The 25,049-nt window shown below is 36.5% G+C and overlaps 1 protein-coding gene across 1 annotated transcript in view; it reads right to left on the bottom strand.

The window, feature by feature from the left end:
* The window catches only part of MIGA1 (mitoguardin 1), a 91,438-nt gene that overhangs the window by 49,576 nt on the left and 16,813 nt on the right, over window positions 1-25,049 (bottom strand). Inside the window, exons 3-7 of the mRNA XM_060006136.1 lie at window positions 15,436-15,613; window positions 13,843-13,979; window positions 11,919-12,045; window positions 8,577-8,710; window positions 7,724-7,847 (exon numbers count right to left, since the gene is read on the bottom strand). Of these exons, the coding sequence (XP_059862119.1) occupies window positions 7,724-7,847; window positions 8,577-8,710; window positions 11,919-12,045; window positions 13,843-13,979; window positions 15,436-15,613 (700 nt within the window). The remainder of the gene's footprint in view (window positions 1-7,723; window positions 7,848-8,576; window positions 8,711-11,918; window positions 12,046-13,842; window positions 13,980-15,435; window positions 15,614-25,049) is intronic.

Below are 25,049 nucleotides of genomic sequence, written 5' to 3'. Positions count from 1 at the left end.
AGCATAGTTTCAAAGCACAATAAATGACTATAATACGGTCTGTTTTTAAGAATATTTTAAAAACACTAAGTATTGGTAGTAAAGTTTTTTGTATCACTATCACTTCCTTCCCAGATATCAAAAATATTTCCTATTTCAACACAGATGATAACCTGGCTTAGGGGTGAATTCGAGTTGTGATTTTAGAGCCATGTTGCCAGAGGTTTATTTCATTTTTTAAATAAAAGGGCTCCTGCTTCAATTCCGCTCTTTTATTTTCTTAGCATTAGTTCCAATATTTCCAGGATGCTCTGTACTAAATTAACAGCATGAGTGTCAGCAGTTATTTGAGCTTCTTTATCACATTTAATTTAATGACCACTTGGATGATTATATTATAGAATATAAAAAACATTCTAAAGTTAACAATAAAAGTAAAATTAACAGCACAATTATCACCAAAACCATTTGCATAAGTTCCCATGCATGTAACCAATAGTATAGTTCACTGGATATTGACATAGGATACTCAGTATTTCTGGTTACCAGCTGAAGTGGCATCACCTTGGGTAAACAAAATTTGTAATTCACCATGTCCATGAGCTTTGAAACTAAGAGATTCTTAATGAATTAAAAAAAATTTTTTTTGACACTTGCATTATTTAAAATTTTTAGTATGAAGTGCTATTTTGCACTTTTTCAAATCACAAAAAATTACTTACTTAAAATTAGCTTAACAGAATCACACTGTATTTTTAACAGCTTTATTGAAGTATAATCTACAAACCATAAAACTTCCCCATTTTAAGTGTACAATTCAATGAATTTTAGTAAATGTATAGAGTTGTGCAACTATCACCGCAATCCAGTGTTAGAATCATACATTTTTAAAACTCTGTTATTAACTTCACCTACCTAAACTAACCAAATAACTCACAATACTGACAAGTCAAAAGTATTTTTGGATCTGCTAAAGAGGATCGATACAATTTACTTTCAACAAATACACTGTTATCAAAAAAGAAAAACTCTAAGACGATTTTAAACATACTAAAAGAATCATGCTTAGGAGGATTTAAACTGTCCTCCTATAGTCCACAATGTTAACTTGGCAAACTACTTACTACTTACTATAAACAGTACAAATGAATGTAAAATTAAGTAGAGCCCCCGTTTATATTTTGAATTCCAAAATTAGAGAAATAAGTTTTGCTGAGGCTCTTATAGTCAATAAAACCTGACACATGTGCCTTTCAAAACTAAAATGATTTATTTATTTGCAAGTGAGTGTAAAACCAGCCATGAATACTTGATGGCAAATACCTATCTGCAAAACAGCTCAGCAATGACAATATTTCCAAACAATGTGAATTGATATTAAATCTTTTTCAAAAAAATTCATATAATATTTTCTTAAATTAACTAGTTAAGTACATAAATACACACATATTTTGGCATGATACATAATAAAGTATCCCATGATCTCTTTATGATCAAGATGAAAAAAATATGAAAGCAGAAACAGTTGAATTTATAGCTTATTGCACAAGTTGCTAAGGCTACTTGAAAGTCATGCCTCAGATCTTTGACTCTGGCCCTGTCCACTTTAAAATATGGTATTGTGATAAAATAAGTAATATATATTTATCATGGTTCCCGGCACAGAGCTTCTAAAACTCTTGAAATTTCCTGAGTGATGGGGGTGAGAGGAGTATCTTCTGCTATTCATAATAAGCCCCTTTCAACTATACCTGAGTTTATGTTGATGAGGTGACTCTTGGAGGATGGGGGATGGTTGCCAAGGGAACAAACCCTCTGATTAGAAAGTTGCAACTTTCAACTCCAACCCTGACCCCTGAAGGGAGAGAGGCTGGGGATTAAGTTAATCACCAATAGCCAAAGATTTAATCAATCATGCCTATATAATGGAATCTCCATAAGAACACCAAACTGTAGGGTTTAGAGAGCTCCAGGTTGGTGAACACATCCCGGTGCCGGGAGAACGTTGTGTCTGGACGGGGTATGAAAGTTCTACACCCATTCCCCATACCATGCCCTATGCACCTCTTCCATTTGACTGTTGCTAAGTTATATCTTTCATAATAAACCAGTAATAGTAAGAAAAGTGTTTCCCGGAATTCTGTGAGCCATTCTAGTAAATTATGAAGCCCAAGGAGGGAGTGGTGGGAACCTCTGATTTACAGACAGTTGGTCAGAAGCATGGGAGGCCTGGATTTGCGATTGGCATATGAGGGGGGGCAGCCTTGTGAGATGAGCCCTTTACCTGTGGAATCTGTGCTAACTCTGGGTAATTAGTGCTCAAATTGAATTAAATTGCAGGATACCCAGTTGGTATCCAAAGAGAACCGGAGAATTGCTTGGTGTGGAAAATCCACTCATCTGTTGTCAGAAATTGTAAGTAGAGGGAAATAAGTTTTCCTTTAAGCATTTTTTGTTAATGGTTTCAATGAGAGCATTGATGAACAAATAGACCAAACTGAACAAACTAGAAAGTGACAGAAAGCTAAAAGGGATGTCAAATCAAAATCTAAAACTATCTTAGTTCAGAGTGATGACTGAGAAATGACAATTTAGTAGGAATAATAAACATAACATCTAAACCTTGGGTCCAAAAACACAACTGCACAGGAACAAATGAAGGAAGATGTGACTTAATAATAACATCTAACAGTAACAACAAAGAACTTAAAAGTTTTAGTTAACCATTAGCTCTACATTAGCAATGTTACAAGTTAATGTAGTCCTTAGGCTCTGTAATTATAATGTCCAGAATTTCTAGTTCAAGATGACAGAGCAAGCATCTACTTCTCCAGACTTCCCTGGTGGTCCAGTGGTTAAGACTCCATGTTCTTAACTCAATGCAGGGGGCCCAGGTTCGACCCCTGGTTGGGGAACTAAGATCCCACATACCGCAACTAAGCCCGTGCACCACAACTATTGAGCCCGCACGCTGCAACTAGAGAAATCCTCGCACTGCAATTAGAGAAGCCTGTGTGCCGCAATGAAGACCCAGCACAGGCAAAATAAATAAATTAATTAATTAAATTAAAAAAAAAAAGCATCTACTTCTCCTTCCTAAAGCCCCATTAAAAATGACAGGAAGAGGGCTTCCCTGGTGGCGCAGTGGTTGGGAGTTCGCCTGCCGATGCAGGGGACGCGGGTTTGTGCCCCGGTCCGGGGGGATCCCATATGCCGCGAAGCGGCTGGGCCCCGTGAGCCATGGCCGCTGAGCCTGCGCGTCCGGAGCCTGTGCTCCGCAACGGGAGAGGCCACAACAGTGAGAGGCCCGCGTACCGCAAAAAAAAAAAAAAAAAAAAAAAATGACAGGAAGAGGGAATTCCCTGGTGGTACAGTGGTTAGGACTCCGCACTTTCACTGCCGAGGGCATGGGTTCAATCAAGCCACGTGGAGTGGCCCCCCCCCCCCAAAAAAAATGACAGGAAGAAAATAACTGCCTCACTGGAACACATGGAAAAGGTATCACCAGACCAGAAATTTTATCTTTTTTTTTTTTTTTGTGGTACGCGGGCCTCTCACTGTTGTGGCCTCTCCTGTTGCGGAGCACAGGCTCCGGACACGCAGGCTCAGCGTCCATGGCTCACGGGCCCAGCCGCTCCGCGGCACGTGGGATCTTCTCGGACCGGGACACGAACCCACGTCCCCTGCATCGGCAGGCGGACTCCCAACCACTGCGCCACCAGGGAAGCCCCAGACCAGAAATTTTAAAGAATACCTTGAAATTGGCCAAGGTAGGATCAGGTAGGTCCTATCAAACCACAGCCTAATATCCTAGAGGTAAAAATGATTGTCTTCCTCAGAGAGTTCCAAACTCCAACCTCATAAATATTGTTACCCTGTTCCCTAGACTTTTTATTTGTTAATATAATTTAATTCTCATAATTACTTTGTTAAATAGGTACTACATGCCCATTTTTCAGATGAAGAAGCTGAGGCTTAGACAAGTTACATAATCATCAGCTAATAAATGGTGAAGACAGAATTTGAACCCAGTTAGTCTGAATCTTGAGTTTGTATTTTTAGCTATTATGCAGATATAGGCCAAAAGGTAATCCACTAGAATAACTCATTAAAGTGCTACATTAAAGTCAGCTGGCACAGTTGGGCCCTCTCCCCCTATTCCCTCAGGTAAATACAGCAGTTCACGTCTTCAGTTCCTGGATTAAACCTTGATAACTCCCTTCTATAAAACGCGTGAGGGACTTCCCTGGTGGTCCAGTGGTTAAGAATCTGCCTTCCAATGCAGGGGACGCAGGTTTGATCCCTGGTTGGGGAACTAAGATCACACATGCCGTGGGGCAACTAAGCCTGTGCATTCTAGAGCCTGCACGCCACAACTAGAGAGCCCATGTGCCGCAGATACTGATCCTGCGCTCTGAAGGCCACGCGCCGCAACGAAAGATCCCACATGCTGCAACGAAGATCCCGCATGCTGCAACTAAGACCTGACGCAGCCAAATAAATAAATATTTAAAAAAAATAAAATGCGCGAAGTCTGTCTAGACTGCATAGAGGGCCTGAGAGAGGAGGAAAGATGCATGAGTTCATTGCAGATCCCCAGATAGATGCGGAGGAAGAAAAAATTTAAAGGAAAGGAAGATCCACACTAAATAAATGATACCACCACCAGAAATAAGGTTCCTTACTTCAGCAGTTGTGGGGATTCCAGACTACCTACTCCAAGACATTTCTTACAGGGAACTTTGCCACAAAGAGTTCACAGTCAATCCTCCCATTCAAAGAACATGTCTGTCTTCTAAGTGGTGAGGCAATACAGCATGGTGTTTTATGGACTCCAAAGCCAGCCACCTGGGCCCAAATCTAAGTTCTGTCACTTAATAGCTATGTAACTCTGGGGAAGTGATTTAATACCTCTGTACCTCTCTCCCCGTCTGAAAAATGAGGATAACTATACTTACCTCATAAAAGTTGTAAGGATTAAGTGACATAATTTTTACTTAGAATTGTGCCTGACTCAGAGAAGAAACTATGGGCCTTACTTAGCAAAGGCCCTGGAACATGGTGACATGCAAACAATGGTAGCTGTCAAATATTAAGTCCAGGGGGAAAGGCGATAAATTAGATGACTGCTAAAAAATCTTCCAACCTTGAAAACCTATCAAATCCTTAGGAGAAAAAAAATTTGATTTTATTAAATAAGACAAAGCAAATTTCAAAACAATAAAGTATTCACTGAAGTCAGATCAATAAGGGGTGGTTTAAATTCACCCCTGAGCCTCTGAAGGCATTTGTTAACCTCTCTTTATTTATGACTACTAATTGTAAGTTGCCTCTCATTAATATACATTAAATGTGTAAAATGAATTTGGATTTAGAGAATGAGGAGAGTTAACTGACTTCTAAGCAATTTTGATTAATATCAAATAACAGATATAACAGAACTACTTCCCTACTAGAGTCCTGGCCATAGATTCAGCTCTTTGAATCCAGAAGTTCCAAAATGGAAACTTGCGATATAGAAGAACATCCAAATAATTCCCAAGAAGAAACAAAATATAACAGCTTCATGTCAACTGGAATCTCCAGGGCAATAACAGGCCAAGGTACTGCTAGGCTGCAGGGAAAAGCCAGCCAGCCTAGTAGCCACTGACAGCTCAGGTTAAGACATGGGTGGGGTCAGGAACTTATTACAAACCTAAGCTAACCAAATGGATAGACTGATTATGAGTCCCACTCTAGAAATCCTACCCATTTAGAGTTCCAAATTAACAACAATTTCCTCAGAAACAACTTGAAAGCCCCAGAAATTAAGCCATTTTCCCAGGGGTCTTCTTGTCCAGATGCAATGTAAACCCAAAGCAGACCCTCTGGGCAATACCCAAAAAACCTTTATTACCTAATAAACTGAAGAAATCAGAGATGGATTCCACCAACTTCTATGGACAGTAGAAAAAAGAAACTTTGGGCATGCCAAACAGAACGAAATCTGAGATGCATATTAGAAGACTAACAAGTACAAGAACTACACATCTACATGATCCTTATCATGAGGCTAGACAGAAACTGCAAGCAGAAGATTAGAACAGTGAGGGCAAAGCCTCCATTCCCAGAATAAAAGAATAAAAGTCTCAGGCCCTCTTCCTCTTCCTTCCTTATATTTATAATTTTTTCCTACTTCTTTTTCTCTGTGGCTTTCCTTGCTACTTAACCACTTTGCTGTCTCTTCTAGTTGTTCCATTCCCATTTTTACATTTGACTTCTTTTAAAAATGCTTCGGTGGTAGGGAGGAATTAGGAGATTGGGATTGACACATATACACTATTGATACTATGTATAAAATAGATAAGTAATGAGAACATACTGTATAGCACAGGGAACTCTACTTAATGCACTGGGGTGACATAAAGGGGAAGGAAATCCAAAACAGAGGGGATATATGTATAGCCAATTCATTTTTGCTGTACAGTAGAAACTAACACAACATTGTAAAGCAACTATACTCCAGTAAAAATTCATTTACAAAAATGCTTCTCTCTGTTCTTTTTCCTACTTACTATCATAAATGCCATTCTAGTAAGTTATAAAAGAAATTGTGTAAAAAAAATGTAAATAGAAACCTTTGGCAAATTCTATTTGTTGACATGAATACTGTCTACTTTTCTTCTGGCCTGAATCTCCATGTCAAAATATTATACCTATGCCAAAAGCAGAGAAACTTTTAAAAAACTATTCATTCAAGTCTAATGAATAATTTTTGGTGACAGTAACAGGATGAAAAAGCAAAGACCAAAATTAATGCAGAGGTTTCACATAACCCTCACTGTAACATATAGACAGAAATTCATAATTCTAATACAAGTGAAATCTTTTACCTAAATTCAAAATATATAAATATGTAAACATCTCAAAATGCAGCCACTTTCAGTACTTCATGTTCAGAAATAAATGTGGAAAAACTTAACAAGCCTTAACAATTTTTCTTTATTAGAAAACAAAAATCCTCAAATAAAAAAATTTAAATTACTTTTAACAAAAAAAATATATAATGTAATTTTATTTTATTTCATTCTTTGGATGATGTACTGAAGTCAAGGAAGCTTTTTTTTGGCCGCGCTGGGCAGCTTCCAGGATCTCAGTTCACCAACCAGCCCAGGCCATCACAGTGAAAGCCCAGGATCCTAACCACTAAGCCACCAGGGAACTCCCGGAAATAATTTTAATCATTCTTTCCTTGGAAGACTTCACTTAAGAAGTCTTTTCAAAGTTCTTTTTTCTTTAAAGTAGGAAACAAAGGTAATGGTATATATTGACGTATGTATTGACTACTTACATCAAAATGTAGCCTGCAACTGAAATTGCGTCAAGAAATAGAGTGACTTAAAATACTTTAAATGTAAGTCATGAGCTACATGCCTGTTTCTGAGGTAGTGTGTCTCTGTCTCATTTTTATATTATTATTTTTTTCCTCCCTCTAACACTTTAACTGGGATTCTTTCACTTAGAATGTAATTTTAAAATAATGTTACAATCCTATCTATGGTAAGTACTTGAATTTATGTCAATTAGTTCACTTGAAAAGTTAAACTGAAAGAAAAAAATCCAATAAATATGCTAGTACTCTTTTTCTGTTGGCTATTTTCTAAAAAGTATGTAACCATATTAATGTACTTATGCCAATGATTCCAAGAATAGAAAAGAATAAAATCACACATTTCATAAAAACCATATAAAATAACCACCTTACCCATATCATTAGCAAGGGAATTAGGATCAGATGCCCCTAGAGTAGCTTCAAACTCCTCTTGGAGACGATATGCTCTTTGCAGCAGAGCTTCAAGTTTATGGATAAATTCAGTACTAATAATATCCTATAAGGAGAGAAAAAGTACACACAGCAAATATTAGATTCTAATGTTAAAATTCTAAACACTTTCCACTTTTAAATGAAAGGCAGAAAAGTGAGGGATATAAAAAATGCTGTTGGGTGGTGAGAATACTATGATAGAAGTCAGGAGGCCTGGGTTCTAGCTATGCCTCAGATAAAATCATCTCCATTTAGTAATCTGTAAAATTAAGGAGTTGGACTAGATCTCAAAGTAAGGTTCTCAAAGTAAGGTCCCTGAACCAGCAGCATCAGTATTACCTGGGAACTTGTTAGAATTGCAAATTAGAAATGAATTAGAAACCCTGAAGGTGGGACCCCCAAATCTATTTTTCAGCAAGCCTTTCAGAGGCTTCTGATGCATGCTCAAATTTGAGAATCACTAACCTAGATGAGTCTAGCTCTAACTCTGTGTGATTTTTATGTATATAATGGCACTTAATTAAACCCAAAGCACAAAACAGACTTTTAAAAATCATATTTGCTTAATTCTTTATTTTCTTGAAAAATCAGGAAACAATGATAAATTGCAAATTTGGGGTTTAACAACTAACCGAACAGGAAAAGCCCAGTAAGAAATATCCCCACACAATCCCAAGGAAGGAAAAAAAAAGTTCTATTAAATGCCACAGAAATCAAATACACTGAACCAACATTAAAAATAGTTCAACTGTTCCAATATTATGAAGATCACTCCCAAATAAATCATCCTTACATCTATACTTTCTTCTGCAATGGCATCTCCCGCACCCAATTTAATGGAACTACAGGCTTCGTCTTCAGCCTGTCTATTTCGAAAGGTTAGAGCTTGTTCCCATCGACGCAATGCCTCTTCAAACAATTCCATACCTAAAAATTGAGAACAGAACAATTTTATTTTATTTTTTTTCTGGCTGTGCCACATGGCTTGCAGGATCCTAGTTCCCCAACCAGGGACTGAACCCAGGCCCCCGCAGTGAAAGTGCTGAGTCCTAACCACTGGACTGCCTGCGATTTCCAAAGAACAGAGCAATTTTATTAATTTTTAAAAGTTTTTAAATTTATTTGGTTGCATTGGGTCTTTGTTGCTGCATGCAGGCTTTCTCTAGTTGCATCAAGCGGGGACTACTCTTTGTTGCGGTGCACAGGCTTCTCATTGCGGTGGTTTCTCTCGCTGCAGAGCTCGGGCTTTAGGCACGCTGGCTTCAGTAGTTGTGGCTTGTGGGCTCTCGAGCGCAGGCTCAGTAGTTGTGGTACATGGGCTTAGTTGCTCCGCAGCATGTGGGATCTTCCCAAACCAGGGATCGAACCCACGACCCCTGTATTGGCAGGCAGATTCTTAACCACTGCGCCACCAGGGAAGTCCCAAGAACAGAACAATTTTAAATAAGTGAAATCAATACCAAAATCATTTTCAGTCTAAAGTGTTTTTCACACAGTTAGCACCAATGGCACAGTGTGACTGTAATTTTGGCACTAAAGGATAAAATTTATGCTCACATCATTTCTTAGCAGAATCTTAATATCCCAATACATTCCAGGTCTACAGATGTAGTCAACCAACAATGAGAGAGAAATGACTAGTATGTTTTCCCTTTTTAAAATATGTAACTCAAAGGTATACGGTGCTTGGAAATTTTCTAAAAAAATATCATGAATTCATCAAAAGTCCTAACAATAATGGCTAATTTTTATAGTCACATAACTATCTTTCAAAATATCCCCCTAAATGAAACAGAAAACTGATGGGCGAATAGAAGAAACTAGTTGATAAGAAACTATCAGGTTTACAAGAGGTTCTCAGAAGGAGAGAGTAAAGCTAAGAAGAAAGATAACAGCACAGAGGTCCAGAATAAAGTCTTTTCTATCTTTTTTCCACCAAAAGGTGTCTTAGACCACCTTGACACCAACTTGCTGATTTGGATGGATAAAGTGCTGGGCCAGAGTTAAAAATATACAAGAAGAACCAATAAAGGGTTACAATCTGAGTAGGAATTTCATATCCCTCCTTATAGAAAGCTTTTGTAGGAAAATAGGTGAATATGTGCCTCTTTTTCTCCAAATTAAAAAAAAAAAAGGCTTACCAAAATAATTATGCACTTCAGGCCACAACAGTGAGAGGCCCGCGTACCGCAAAAAAAAATAATAATAATAATAATAATTATGCACTTCAAACAAAACCAAAATATTTCAAAACCTCAATTTTTCTAGACATATAAAAGTAAAAGATCTTTAAAAGCTGCTTAAGAATCTGACCAAGTCATTCTGAAGATATTTTTAAGATATGGTAGCTAGAGAATACCTGTCCTCGAAAATCATTTCTTCAGTTATCTGGAGAACCTACAACTCTAAACAAATAAGATGTTCTTTAAATGAAATGTAGGCCTTAAATTGTTTAATTTTCTGTAGCGAAGACTCATTGTCTGGATCTTGCTTCTAAAAAATTTACTCACTTAAAAGACTTCCTTTTTCCAAGCTATACAATTCTAATTCCTTCATCCTCCTCTCACTCCATCCACTCTCTATCCTTCTGATTATTTTGGCTAAATACAAGGAAGAATTATCTAACAGCAGAGTTGTCCAAAGATAAAAGTTACCTCTCAGGAAGTACTGTGTCTCACTTGACTGCAGAACGTGGCCCAAACTGTCACACATCAGCAGTTTTGTAACAGGAATTCAAACATGTTACCAATATATTTTTTATGTCATCAACACTATGAAGGGAACTGAAACAATAGGTGGGAATTGAAACAATATCTCCTACCGATCCTAATTCTATGACACTGAGACTCCCTGCAGCTTCCCTAGTTTTACTCTATTTCTCTTCAATTCTAACTCTCAGTGTTCCTACAGAAGTGTTGAGTGTAGGTTTACTAGGCATAGTTAATCTAGAAACATAGTGAGCTTAATTCTCAGAAGACCTGGAAAAGGTGGCAGAAGAACTACTCCTATATCTCTCCCCCCGTGCAGTATTACCTACTGTGACATCACGGCGGATGATATAGTCTTTTTGTTTTTTTAACATCTTTATTGGAGTATAATTGCTTTACAGATGATATAGTCTTTAACTATTCTAGAGTGTGGGAATGCACGCAGGCACACAGTCCTTCTGCCAACTCATCATCCCCTTACTACTCACTGGCCAAGGCCACATCAAGAGTTTTTTGGTTTTTTTTTTTTAGTTAGTATGCACTTCCCTTAAAAGGAATATAGCCTGAAATAGAGTACAGAAGAACAGGGGAATGGATTTGAAAATGCACTTGAATCTGATTTGGTGTTAAGGTCTCTGGTTCTCTTCCTGGGCTACAGTGAGACGTTCTAGACATGCTCATGTTTGAGCTGTAAACACATGCCTCTTTCTATCTAAAATCCTTTCTAGATATAGGAAGAATACAAATGATATCTAGATAAAAGACTACATAAAGTGGATTTTGATAGATTCATTAGATAAAAGTCAACAGATTAGGTTAGGTAAGTGTAATAGATTGAATAATAACCACCCGAAGATATCAGGCCCTAGTCTCTGGAACTTGTAAACGTTACCATATAAGAAAAAAGTGTCTTTGCAGATGTGATTAAATTAAGAATCTTAACATGGGGAGATTATCCTAAATTATCTGGTGGGCTCTAGAACCAATCACAACCATCCTTATAAAAGAGAGGCAGAGGGAGATTTGATACACACAGTGAAGAGGAAGGCAGATATTAGAGTCATGTGGCCACAAGCCTGAAGCCACCAGAAGCTGGAAGAGGCACGGAATGAATTCTCTTCCAAGCCTCCAGAGGGAGCATGGCCCAAATGCCACCTTGATTTCAGCCCAGTGATAATTAATGATTTCAGACTTCAGGGCTCCAGAACTCTGAAAGAATATATTTCTATTGTTTTAAACCACCAAGTTTGTGGTAATTTTAACAGTAGCCTCAGGAAGCTAACACAACATGTTATGTTATATAGACTAGAGTCAACAGATGAGAACATTTTAGAATTATAGTTGCTTCCCTTAGAACAATTCATCATTCTTCTGTTTCACATTAAATGTGAGTACAGTATCTTAAAACTTCATTATGTTATTCCTACCCATCAAGTATAGGTTCTCAGGAGTGGTCACAGGAATATTAACAAGTTTAATATCATCTTCATCTGCTTTGTCCCAGGAATTAGAATTGCCACAAGCACAGCTATGACAAGAATTGACACTCTGGACCTAAAATTAAAATGGACAGAAGTTACTTCAAAATCTCTTTTGTAATAGTATTTTGCGATCTTTTATATTTATAAATTATTTATGTAAATCTTAATCCTGGTATAACAACCCATGGAATTTCTACCTGAAGAAATAAATCTGATTATATTCAGTCAAACTTAAGAGTCATAAGGCCCTAAGTATTCTGAACCCTTGTTTGCTCAAAAATATACAACTAGAACAATATTTTGAACATAAATCAGATATTTCCATCAAAAATCAAGCAGTTATTTTTATAGTTTACTGTCATTAAGTATTTATTTATCCACACCTACTTTGATTTGAGGTAGCTAGCTTATTTTCCTTTTAGAACTTATTACAATGCTGATTCTCTACTATGTAATAATGAAAATCGAAAAGCCTCTGTCATCTTCCCTTCTCTAGCAAGGTCCGCTGAGCCAATCATTTCAGCCACCTCTATGCAAATGACTCCCAAATCTTGAACTTCAATTCTGTCCTCTTTTGAGAAATCTAAGCCCACACTTCCACCTGCCTATTTGGTGACTCCACTTGGCTCTTCTGTTGGCATCTCAAAATGACTATATCAAAAAAGAGCTCTGCATCTTCCCACAACAAAAACTCTTCCTCCTCCCAAGTTCACTCACAGTACTTTTATCTCCATAATTCCTCAAACAACTTCTCTTCCCACACCCCTCATATCCAGTTACCAAGTTTTGTGGACCCTGTTCCCTCCTCTTCCACTCCTGTTGTCATGACCCTCACTGAGGCACTCATTAAGAGGCAGAAATCTGGGTTCACAGCCCTGGCAGTGGAATGACTAGGTCAGCTAAGGCACATCTAGTAAAGTGATTCTAAAGACTTCTTACTTATACTATTACCATAAAACTCCTTTTCTCTAGTCAAGAACAGCTTCAACTTTCAGTTGAGAAAATTCAACACAGAGGTACCCCAGATTATAGAATGGGCATATACTTCATCATCCAGCTCAGTTTCACAAACGAATTGAGAGTCTGCATGCCTTTGATCTAGATGTTCCTACCACAGAATAGCCTTTAAAAATTTGGTATATTTTTAGGCATTTAAGAATGGGGCAGCTGTATATTCCAACAAAATACAGAAGCAAGGTATGGAACAGATTATGATATTCTATAAAGTATTTTTTTATTTTTTAAACTATTTTTTTTAATGAATATACATGATGGTAGGAGGCATATTCTCCCTGGAAGTATACACATAAGAAATTGTCAGTGTCCGTCTCTAAGGAGGGGAATTGAGAGGATCAGGAGCACATTTTCACTGTTTGCTTTTTGCCTCTTCTTTACTTAGTAGGAAGTGCGTATCCTACCTAATTTTTAAAACTACATTAGATTTAAACAAATATTAACTTCATTTTTCACCTGTCAATCAATACTATATTAATGCTGTCAAGAAAGAGGTGAAGAACTCCACCCTTGGCAGGTTCATCAAGTGATTTTTGTGACCTAGTACCATGTTTGCTGCATCTTCTAGCTTTCTGCAGAGCATCTAGCTTTGAAACAACACTTCCATACCAACATCATCCTCAGAGGACCCCATGGGACCACATCACTTAACTCAAAACAACCTGGAACCAAGTTGGCTGAATATTTAGCAAAAGGATAATTTTACTTGCCTGAAGAAAACAGGATCAACCAGATTTCTTAAGCTTCTTTCCATACTAAGAGCTATCTATAACTGTATGACATTTAAACCAATAGATAACAATAGATATATAAATAGTTAAAAGAAAAAACTAATAAAAATTTTTTCTTTACTTACAGAGGCCAAACTCTGTGCAGAACCTGAGTATTTACTGAAGAGTCCTCCATTGGCATAATTATAAGACTGAGATCCTTTGTCTTTGGCAGAACTTAAAGATAGTGTCAAATTCTGTCTGCTACTGGAACAACTTGAACCTACCAAACAAACGTATTAATATTAAAAGTATCAATAACTCCAATGATAAATTTCAGGTAAAATTTCAAAGTTTATATATTCATTCAGAGGGCTCATTTTAAAACACATTTCCCTCAACTGTGTAAATTATTAAATGTATACCATTATTAAAATCTACATCTCTATATAATATTTTTAATACTGCTAAAATCTGCTTCTGAAATGAAGATTAAAACATTCATCAATTACTCAAGGTGGTATTTGAATGGTCTACTGTAATCAGCATAAAAATACTGGCAACTATGAACCTTCAAATTATAAATTTAACAAAATATAAGCACTTCTTTCCTGAATTACCTCTAAACTTTATCCTTATCACATTATATTGTAATCAGCCTTTTTATACATCTGTCTCCCCTAACCATCTACCCATTCATCTAGGGCAGACACTGTGCCTTAGTTTATCTTAATGCAGCAGTTAAGACACTCCTCAATTCAAATCCTTGCACTTATTAGTTATATGAACTTGAGCAAGTCACTCAACTTTTCCATATCTCAATTTTCTTTAGGTATAAAATGGGAACAACAAATAGGATTATAGTCCTAATTCATAGGATTGTTATAAAGGTTAAATTAACACAGTGAATATATAGAATGTAGCACTGCACCCGAGGTCTAATAAAACATCAGTAAGTGAGAGGCATCATTATTGTAATGTTCACTACACTTGGCACAAAATAGTCATTCATTAATTATTTGTTGGGCCAACAAATCACAAAATCATATGATAAATCAAATAATAAATTTAAAATAATTTAAAATTAAAAAATAAATGCAGCATGCTGAAGAAATTATTTCTATTGATACAATTTGATAATATGTATCAAATCTCTAACAAAAACTATAGATGCTTTAAAGGCCAGCAATTCTACTTCTAGAACTTTATAAACTTAGGAAATAAACCAGACAAGTATACGCAAAGCAAGAAAAACAACCTAATGAGAACAACAGGGAACTGGTTAAATAATTAGAGTACATTTGTACACTAAATACATATTAAAAATGATAGCACAGAGATATATTTATTGACATTTAAAGACATTCTTATATAATGTTAAATATTTTAAAGGCAGGTTACAAAAGGTATGAATTTTACTTAAAATGCATAAATTATTTACTTGTATATAATATAAAATTTTATGTCTCAATATGACATTTAAGTGCAAATATAAATGGATAGATATATACCAAAGTATTAGCAGTATTTATTTCTGGGTAGCAGAATTTCAAGTGATTTTAATTTTTTCTGTTTGCTGGTCTGTATTTTCTAATCTTTCTAAAATTAATCTGTACTACTTGTGAGTTAAATATTAAGCAAGGAAATTCTGGAAATTAAAACACTGAAATCACTGCACTCCAGTAATGATTTACATATAAAATTTCCTTTGCAGACTTAATTCAGCTATTTCTACATACCTTTGTCTGATGCTGCTCTTTTAGTGTATTCAAGTATGAGATGCTCTGGTTCCCATGGTAATATTTTTCCTTTCTTCTTTCCACGTCTTCTTTTAAAGTGACGGGCCAGAAAAATTACAGATACAACACTCACTGCAGTTACCACAAATAACTTTTTAGCTACTGGCGAAAATCTGATCTGGAAAAGATGCAATTAGATTGAAAAAAAGTCTTATTTGTTTGTTTAAAATCGACATGAGGACTAAAATTATTCTTAAGCTAATCTAGTTCTAAGTACTACCAAGATAATATTATTTTACTCTTTCAATGACAACTAGCCCAATTTGAATTTTAAAGACAAACCCAAAAAATGTAGTAATTTATTATCCACTGCTCTGCAGTTCTCAGATAAATAATAATGCCCAAAAAGTTACCAGGAGCACAAAATAATTCAATCCCATTAATATCTGTTGAACAACTAATGATTAATTCATGCAACTCAATCTTCTATCTGAATCACAGCAAGATTTTTAATTGCAGGAATGATTAAATCAGACTTTTAAAATGAACCAATTTTTTAAAACTATCTGGAAATGTGGGCAAACATAAATTAACTCAATTTATAAATATCATTTAAATAAGCCCTTTTATTCATGAATTAATCAACAAATATTTACTCAGCATCTTACAATATACCAGGACTGTGCTATGAAAATGAAAATGAAAATCTTAGTGTAATTCTATTCAATAAGCATATGTCTTTCATTTATCAAGAAGCACCAGGTATACAGAGGATACAGATCTTGCTTCCCTAAAGAGTGTACTAATAGTAAAGACAAATATACAAATAATGTATTACAAATAATTACAGTATAGTGTGATAAATACAGTAATGTAAGTATGTACTAAGTACTAACATAAGAGCAAGAGGTAATTAACTTTGTCTTGAGGGACAAACACTATTAATCACCTAAAATGCAAAAGAACTTTAAAATAAAGCTATAGGCTTGGGGATGTAGAAAGCTAGAAAGAGTGTCACTTCCAACCTTCCAAAAACAAAAAAGTCAAATGACAAATTCTCAATTTTTTTGAACCCATCAGAATGCAGAAGTTGGAGGGTAATCAACTGGCCCCAAAACTAAGAAGACACAGGTTTTCACCCGGAGAGATAAGACATGAACACTGACATGCAGGAAGAAGGCATATCAGGATATCAGTAAGAAGAGTTCAGCTAGCATGGTTGGTAAATTGGTGGAGACTGAGAGTGTACTGGTGAAAGACGGTGAATCACCCTTCCCAGGGGGGCAGGTGTGGTGCAAATATAAGGGTAATTCACACTTTTTGGACGTTTTTATCTTCCTGAATCCCACCAAGCACACACAGAAAAGACGGCAAGAGTCCTAAGAAAGTCTTCCTAATGGTGAACTGTGGAAGGGAAACAGGAATTTTTGTTGAGGGACATGAACTGCATCAGTACCCTTCTCTTTTGTCCCCCAAAAGGAACAAAAGCCTTAAACTGTGGGATGCAGTTTTAACTTTAGAGGGAAATTTATATCATTAAATGTTTATATTAAGAAAAAATGAAAGGTGTTGAATCCATAATCTGAGCTTTGACCTTAGAAAAAGAAAACCAAATCCAATCTAAAGCAAGCAGAAAATTAGGAAGTAATGAAGACGACACAGAAATCAATGAAATGGAAAACCAACTCAATAAAATCAAGAGTTGTTTGGGTTTTTTAATTTTTAATTTTTTATTGTTTTGGCTGCGCTGCGCAGCTTGCAGAATCTTAGTTCCCTGACCAGGGATCAAACCCAGGCCCTGGACAGTGGAAGCTCAGAGTCCCAACCACGGGACCGCCAGGGAATTCCTGGTTTTGTTTTGTTTTGTTTAATTTATTTTATTTGTTTATTCTTGGCTGTGTTGGGTCTTCGTTGCTGTGCATGGGCTTTCTCTAGTTGCGGCGAGCAGGGGCTACTCTGCCTTGCGGTGTGCGAGCTTCTCATTGCAGTGGCTTCTCTTGTTGTGGAGCATGGGCTCTAGGCACACGGGCTTCAGCAGTTGTGGCACGTGGGCTCAATAGTTGTGGCTCGCGGGCTCTAGAGCGCAGGCTCAGTAGTTGTGGCGCAAGGGCTTAGTTGCTCTGCGGCATGTGGGACCTTCCCAGACCAGGGCTTGAACCCGTGTCCCCTGCATTGGCAGGCGGATTTTTAACCACTGTGCCAACAGGGAAGCCCCTAGGTTTTTTTTTAAATAAATAAAACTGATAAACCTCTACTCAGTCTGATCAAAAAGAAAGGGAGAAAGAAAAGATACATATTACCAAAATCAGAAATGAAAGAAGGGCCACCACTACAGACCTCACAGATATGAAAAGGATAAAAAAAATGATTACTATGAACATCTCTATGCCCATAAATTCAACAACTTAGATAAAACTGACTAATTCCTTAAAAGAGAAAACCCATCAAATTTACTAAGGAAGGCGCTTCCCTGGTGGCACAGTGGTAGGAATCTGCCTGCCAATGCAGGGGACAAGGGTTCAATCCCTGCTCCGGGAAGATCCCATATGCTGCGGAGCAACTAAGCCCATGCCACAACTACTGAGCCTGTGCTCTAGAGCCCGCGAGCCACAACTACTGAGCCCGTGTGCCACAACTACTGAAGCCCATGCACCTAGAGCCTGTGCTCTGCAACAAGCGAAGCCACCGCAATGAGAAGCCCGTGCACCGCAACGAAGAGTAGCCCCCACTCGCCACAACTAGAGAAAGCCTGCGCGCAGCAACGAAGACCCAATGCAGCCAAAAATAAATAAATTTGGAAAAAAAAATTTACTCAAGAAGAAATAGATAGCATGAATATTTACATACCTACTAAAGAAGCTGAATATGTAGTTAAAATCTTCTAACAAAGCAAATTATAAGCCAAATTCTACCAAATATTCAAGGAAGAAATATCAAATCCTACAGAGGGAACAATTCCCAATCTTTTTACAAACCCAGCATTACTATTAACATCAAAACCAAAGACATTACAAAAACAAACCTACAGACCAACATTGATAGATGCAGAAATCCTTCATAAAATATTAACAAATCAAATCCAGCAATATATAAAAAGAATAATATATATGACAAAATGGTGTCTATTCCAGGAATTCAAATCTGGTTCAACATTCAAAAACTAATTAATATACTTCAACATAATAACAAACTAAGGAAGAAAAGCCATAATATCTCAATATATTAAAAAAGAAGTATCAATATGAACTCATGTTTTGCTTTTTCTTTTTAATATATACAGATAGACAAATTCAGAAATACAGTTGTGTATAAATACACTGATCAGTATGCATTCACACACATCCTAGTTCTGTCTCCTAAGAGGGACTAGAAATAGCAACATCCCAGTAGCAACGCACACACCTTGCATCCAGATCTTAGTTTCTAATTGCCAGAGACTAAAGAGAACTAAATATGGAGACTAAAGAGAGCCAAAGCTCCCCGGAAAAGTGGGTAATTCCAGGACTGAGGCAGAGAAAATACAAAATGAACCTGGAGAGGGGAAAAAAAAAAAAAGAAGAGGGCATGTCAGGCATGTCAAAAGACACAGGAGGGCTTCTCTGGTGGCGCAGTGGTTGAGAGTCCGCCTGCTGATGCAGGGGACATGGGTTCGTGCCCCGGTCCGGGAAGACCCCACATGCCGCGGAGCGGCTGCGCCAGTGAGCCATGGCCGCCGAGCCTGCACGTCCGGAGCCTGTGCTCCGCAATGGGAGAGGCCACAACAGTGAGAGGCCCACGTACCGCAAAAAAAAAAAAAAAGACACAGGAGCCAACCTGAAAGAGCTTCCAAAGCCAAATATGGAACAATTTGAGCAACAAAATAAATAATAGTATTAGATTACAAACCAAAGAACAAAATAAATACCCAAACTGATATAAATCAATAATTGAATAAATTAATAAAAGGGGAAGAAGGGACAACTCTCCTTTATAGAATAATTTTAAATAATGAGTGTAGAAGAAATGAAGGAAATAGAAAATCACCAATAAACGCTATGGTAATAACTGCTTACGGCAAGATTCACTACTAAGTGCTAAAATTAGGGGACAGGGACTTCCCTGGTAGGGCAGTATTTAAGAATCTGCCTGCCAATGCAGGGGACAAGGGTTCAATCCCCGGTCCAGAAAGATCCCTGGACATGCCACGGAGCAATTAAGCCCATGCACCACAACTACTGAGCCTGCATGCAACAAGTACTGAGGTGCACGTGCCACAACTACTGAAGCCCACGGGCCTAGAGCCCAAGCTCTGAAACAAGAGAAGCCACCGCAATGAGAAGTCTGTGCACCGCAGTGAAGAGTAGCCCCTGCTCGCCGCAACTAGAGAAAGCCCGCACACAGCCAATGAAGACCCAACGCAGCCAGAAATAAATAAATAAATAAAATTTATTATAAATAAATAAAATTAGGGGACAAAAGTTTAAGGAGAAACAATATATTTGTATAGTCTCAAAGCACCCACCTCCAAATTTATTTACAAAGAGAAAACACAGCAGAAAAACTTTAATCAAGTGATCAAAGTTAACATCACCTGTAAAAGACATATACATATCATCATGTATCCCCTGATATAACGCACTGTGGTTTTGTGTCAAAAATGAATAATCTCAATGCAATCCTGAGAAAACATCAGACAAATTCAATTGAGGGACAGTCTATAAAATGCCTAATTTGTACTCTTCAAAAGTGTCAAGCATAAAAGGCAAGGAAAGATTGAAGGACCTGTCACAGGTTGAAGAAGACTAAGGAGACTTAACAACTAAAAGCAATGTGGAAAAAGCAATGAAATTTAAGTAATTACATAAAAGAAAAAAATTGGGTTGGCCAAAAAGTTCGTTCGGTTTCCCCATAAGATTGCTCTAGTAGCACCTATCCCTTTAACTTCATGTGAAACAATTTTGTTAGACTGAATTGTGACAGATGCCAATCAACGTTATATCACACAGGAAATAGCCGACATACACAAAATATCCAAATCAAATGCTGAAAATCATTTGCACCAGCTTGGTTATGTTAATCACTTTGATGTTTGGGTTCCACATAAGTTAAGCGGAAAAAAACCTTCTTGACTGTATTTCCGCATGCGAATTTCTACTTAAACATAACAAAAACGTTCCGTTTTTAAAACAAATTGTGATGGGTGATGAAAAGTGGACACTGTACAATAACGTGGAATGCAAGAGATCGTGGGGCAAGAGAAGTAAAACACCACCAACCACACCAAAGACCGGTCTTCATCCAAAGAAGGTGATGCTGTGTATATGGTGGGATTGGAAGGGGGTTCTCTATTATGAGCTCCTTCCGGAAAACCAAACGATTAATTCCAACAAGTACTGCTCCCAGTTAGACCAACTGAAAGCAGCACTCAACGAAAAGCATCCAGAATTAGTCAACAGAAAACACAAAATCTTCCATCAGGATAACGCAAGACCACATGTTTCTTTCATGACCATGCAAAAGGTGTTACAGCTTGGCAGGAAGTTCTGATTCATCCACTGTATTCACTAGACATTGCACCTTCAGATTTCCATTTATTTTGGTCTTTACAAAATTCTCTAATGAAAAAATTTCACTTCCCTAGAAGACTGTAAAAGGCACCTGGAACAGTTCTTTGCTCAATAAGATAAAAACTTTTGGCAAGATGGAATCATGAAGTTGCCTGAAAAATGGCAGAAGGTAGTGGATCAAAACAGTGAATATGTTGTTCAATAAAGTTCATGGTGAAAATGAAAAATGTGTCTTTTATTTTTACTTAAAAACCAAAGGAACTTTTTGGTCAACCCAATAAATAAAGTCTACAGTTTTTAGTTAAGAATATTATGCCAATGTTAATTTCTTAGTTTTAGTAATTATACTAGAGTTATGATAGATGTATACATTAAGGAAAATTGGGTGAAAAGTATATGGAAATTCTCTGTACAATCTTTACAACTTTGATAAGTAAAATTCTTTCTAAAATAAAAGAGATAAAGCTCTGACAGACCTTGCCAAGAGGATGAAAAAACATGCTACAGACTGGGAGAAAATATTGATATTTGTAAACCACCTATCTGACAAAGGACTAGTTTACAGAATTCATAAAGAACTCTTGAAATTCCACAGTAAGAAAACAATCCAATTAGAAAACAGGCGAAGGACATGAAGAGACATTTCATTTCACAGAAGATGATACACAGATGGCATAGACACACACACACACACACACACACACACACACATACACAAAACGATGTTCAACATAATCAATAGAGAAATGTTAATTAAATCTACTGTGACATATGACACACCTATTAGAACAGCTAAAAAAAATTATTTTAGTGACAATATCAAATGCTGGTGAGGATATGAAGACTACTTCTCATATATAGTTGTTGGAAATTTAAAATGGGACAACCATTCTGGAAAATAATTTGGCAATTTCTTTAAAAACTAAACATCCACTTACCATATGACCCAGTAATCACATTCCTGAGCATATATCCCAGAAAAATAAAAACTTATGCCCACACCAAACCTGTACACAAATGTTCACAGCAGCTTTATTTATAATAATCAAAACTGGAAACAGCCAAAATGTCCCTCAATAAATGAATGTTAACAAACTGGTACATCCATATACAGACTACGGAATACCACAATAAAAAGGAACAAATTATTGAACCTCTCTGTACTATTTTTGCAACCTCCTGTGAATCTATAAGTACTTAAAGTTTTTAGAAAATAAAGCTGTATTAACACAGCTGCTAATCCCAGTTAATTCAAACCAATGAAATTTTGGAAGAATTTTATGATTGGGTTGTTTTCCTTTGCACAACTATTCAATTAAACTGAACTGGGAATTCCCTGGCAGTCCAGTGGTTAAGACTCTGTGATTTCACTGCCGAGGGCCTGGGTTCGATCCCTGGTTGGGGAACTAAGATCCCACAGGCCGTGCGGTGCAGCCAAAAAATAATAAATAAATAAAAATCTTTAAAGAACTGAATTGACCCATGGTGCACAGTTTGTTGTCTTTAAATATCATTTTACACTAAAGGGTTTCTTGGAGAAGTGGCTGATTCCAGATATGGGGCATGAAAAGTATGAGAGGAGCCTGTAACATCTTCTCATACCAGATAGCAAGGAGGCTGTCAACAGAGTTGTATCTAAAGCGCAAACAGGCCAACTTGAATAGGCTCTCACTGGCCAAAATGAGTTCGAGCATAAATAAGGATAAATAAAGTAATGGTTTAATATATCATATATAATTAAATCTGTGAGATCAAAATGATCTTTTTTTAAACCCTCCTTGATCAGCTCTGACGAATACTAAAGAACCATCTCATTATTTTACAATCTGGTCAATAAAAAGGAAAGAAGCAATTATTCTGCCATTTCTATGCAAACTGCACCAAGGTACCCAAGTAGTGACAGAAAGTTTCTCTTCATTGATATATTTTAGCTAATAAATTAAGAAGGAAATATAGAATGATGTCACCATATTACAACCTCTTGAATTAGCAGATCCAATAATAATTATTAAAGACTGCCAACATCACAAAAAGACTCAACCAGATATTATGTACTTCCTATAACTTAGCTTTAGCAACAAACTGAATCTAATTGATACTCCAATCTAACTCAATTCATAGAAAAATACAGTGGAGAGAATATAATCAGGATTATCCTGTCACAATAAAGAACATGGTTTCTTCCACAGAGAAAATAAAAGCAAAGCAAAAAACAAAACAAAAAAAAAACGGTATGGGGAAACTACAGATTAAAAGAGATCTAAGAGTTGACAGATACCTCAATTCCATCACACGAAACAAAAACAAACAAAAAATACTCATAGGACAACAGGAGAAATTAAACACTGACTGGATACTAGTAATATTAAGGAATTACTATTGTATGGAAGGATGTAATGTTATTGTGGTGGCTCTACTTTTAAGAGGTGAGATATAAAATGAAACAGTTACAGATGAAATAATATGATGTATCGATTTGCCTCAAAAGAATCCAGTGAGGGATGGAGGAGGAAACGGATACGAAAACAGAGGAAACAAGACAGCCCATGCAAACTCTACACAATACTCTGTAATGACTTGTATAGAAAAGAATGTAAAGAAGAGTGGATATATGTATAGGTATAACTGATTCACTTGGCTGTATACCTGAAACTAATGCAACATTGTAAATCAACTATACTCCAATAAAAATTTAAAAAAAGAAAAAAAGAAAAATAAGATTGCCCATGCATTGCTATCTGTTGAGGCTAAGTGTCAGGTATATGGGGGTTCATTAAACTATTCAATTTTGTATATGCTTAAAATTTTCTATAATAAAACTATTTGTAAAAATAAAAATTGAATTAACATAAACTTTAAACTATAACAGTAGAATAAAAACAATTATTCATTACCATTTAAAACCACATGATCATCTGTGTAGAAAAACCCTATGAAACTTACAAAAAGCTACCAGAACTAATAACTGAGTTTAATAAAGCTATAAAATATAATATCAATATACAAAAGCCTATTTTCATATACTAGTAATAAATAACTGGAAATTGAAATTTTAAAAATACCATTTACAGTAGCATCATAAAATATGAAATACTTAAGGATAAATCCGACAAAAGATGTGAAAGGCATGTATCCTGAAAACTAGCAAACACTGCTGAGGTTCAAGAAAGAAAACCTAAATATATGGAAAGACATAACACATTTACAGGTTGAAAGACTCAAAGATGTCAACTGTCCCCAAATTGATCTATAGATTCAATACAATCCCAGTGACAATCCTAGCAAGATTTTTTTTTTTTTTGGTAAAAACTGATACTTGATTTTTAAATTTCATATAGAGGGAATTCCCTGGTTGTCCAATGGTTAGGATTCTGTGCTTTCACTGCTGAGGGCACAGGTACAATCAATCCCTGGTCAGGGAACTAAGATCCTACAAGACGCACAGTGCAGCCAAAAAAATAAAATTCATATGGAAATGAAAAGGATCAAGAATAGTCCAAACAATTTTGAAAAAGAAAAACAAAGTTGGAAGACTAACCTTACTTGATTTTGAGGCTTACTATAAAGCTACAATAAACAAAACACTGTCGTGTTGACACAAAGAGACAAACAGATCAATGCAATGAGAGAGAGTACAGAAATAGACCCACACATATACAGAAGATTGATTTTTGGCAAAGGTACAAAAACGCAGTCCAGTGGAAAAAGAATAGTCTTTTCAACACCTAGTGCCAGGGTGGGAGGGAGGCTCAAGAGGGAGGGGATGTGGGGATGTATGTATACGTATAGCTGATTCACTTTGTTATACAGCAGAAACTAACACAACAATGTAAAGCAATTATACTCAAAGATATTAAAAAAAATAAAAACTAGTGCTGGAAAAAACTGAGTATCCATATGCAATAAAATGGAATTTCAATCTGTTTCACACCATACACAACAAATAACTAATGGATCACAGACTTAAACACAAAACCTAAAACTATAAGGGTTCCAGAAAAAGCATAGGAGAAAATCTTTGTGATCTCTGATTAGACAAATATTTCTTTCAGATGACACCAAAAACCT

Source organism: Delphinus delphis, chromosome 1 (genome assembly GCF_949987515.2).
Source record: "Delphinus delphis chromosome 1, mDelDel1.2, whole genome shotgun sequence".
Classification (NCBI taxonomy): domain Eukaryota; kingdom Metazoa; phylum Chordata; class Mammalia; order Artiodactyla; family Delphinidae; genus Delphinus; species Delphinus delphis.
Note: the sequence above shows the minus strand (reverse complement) of the source record. Positions and strands in the feature narration are given on the sequence as shown.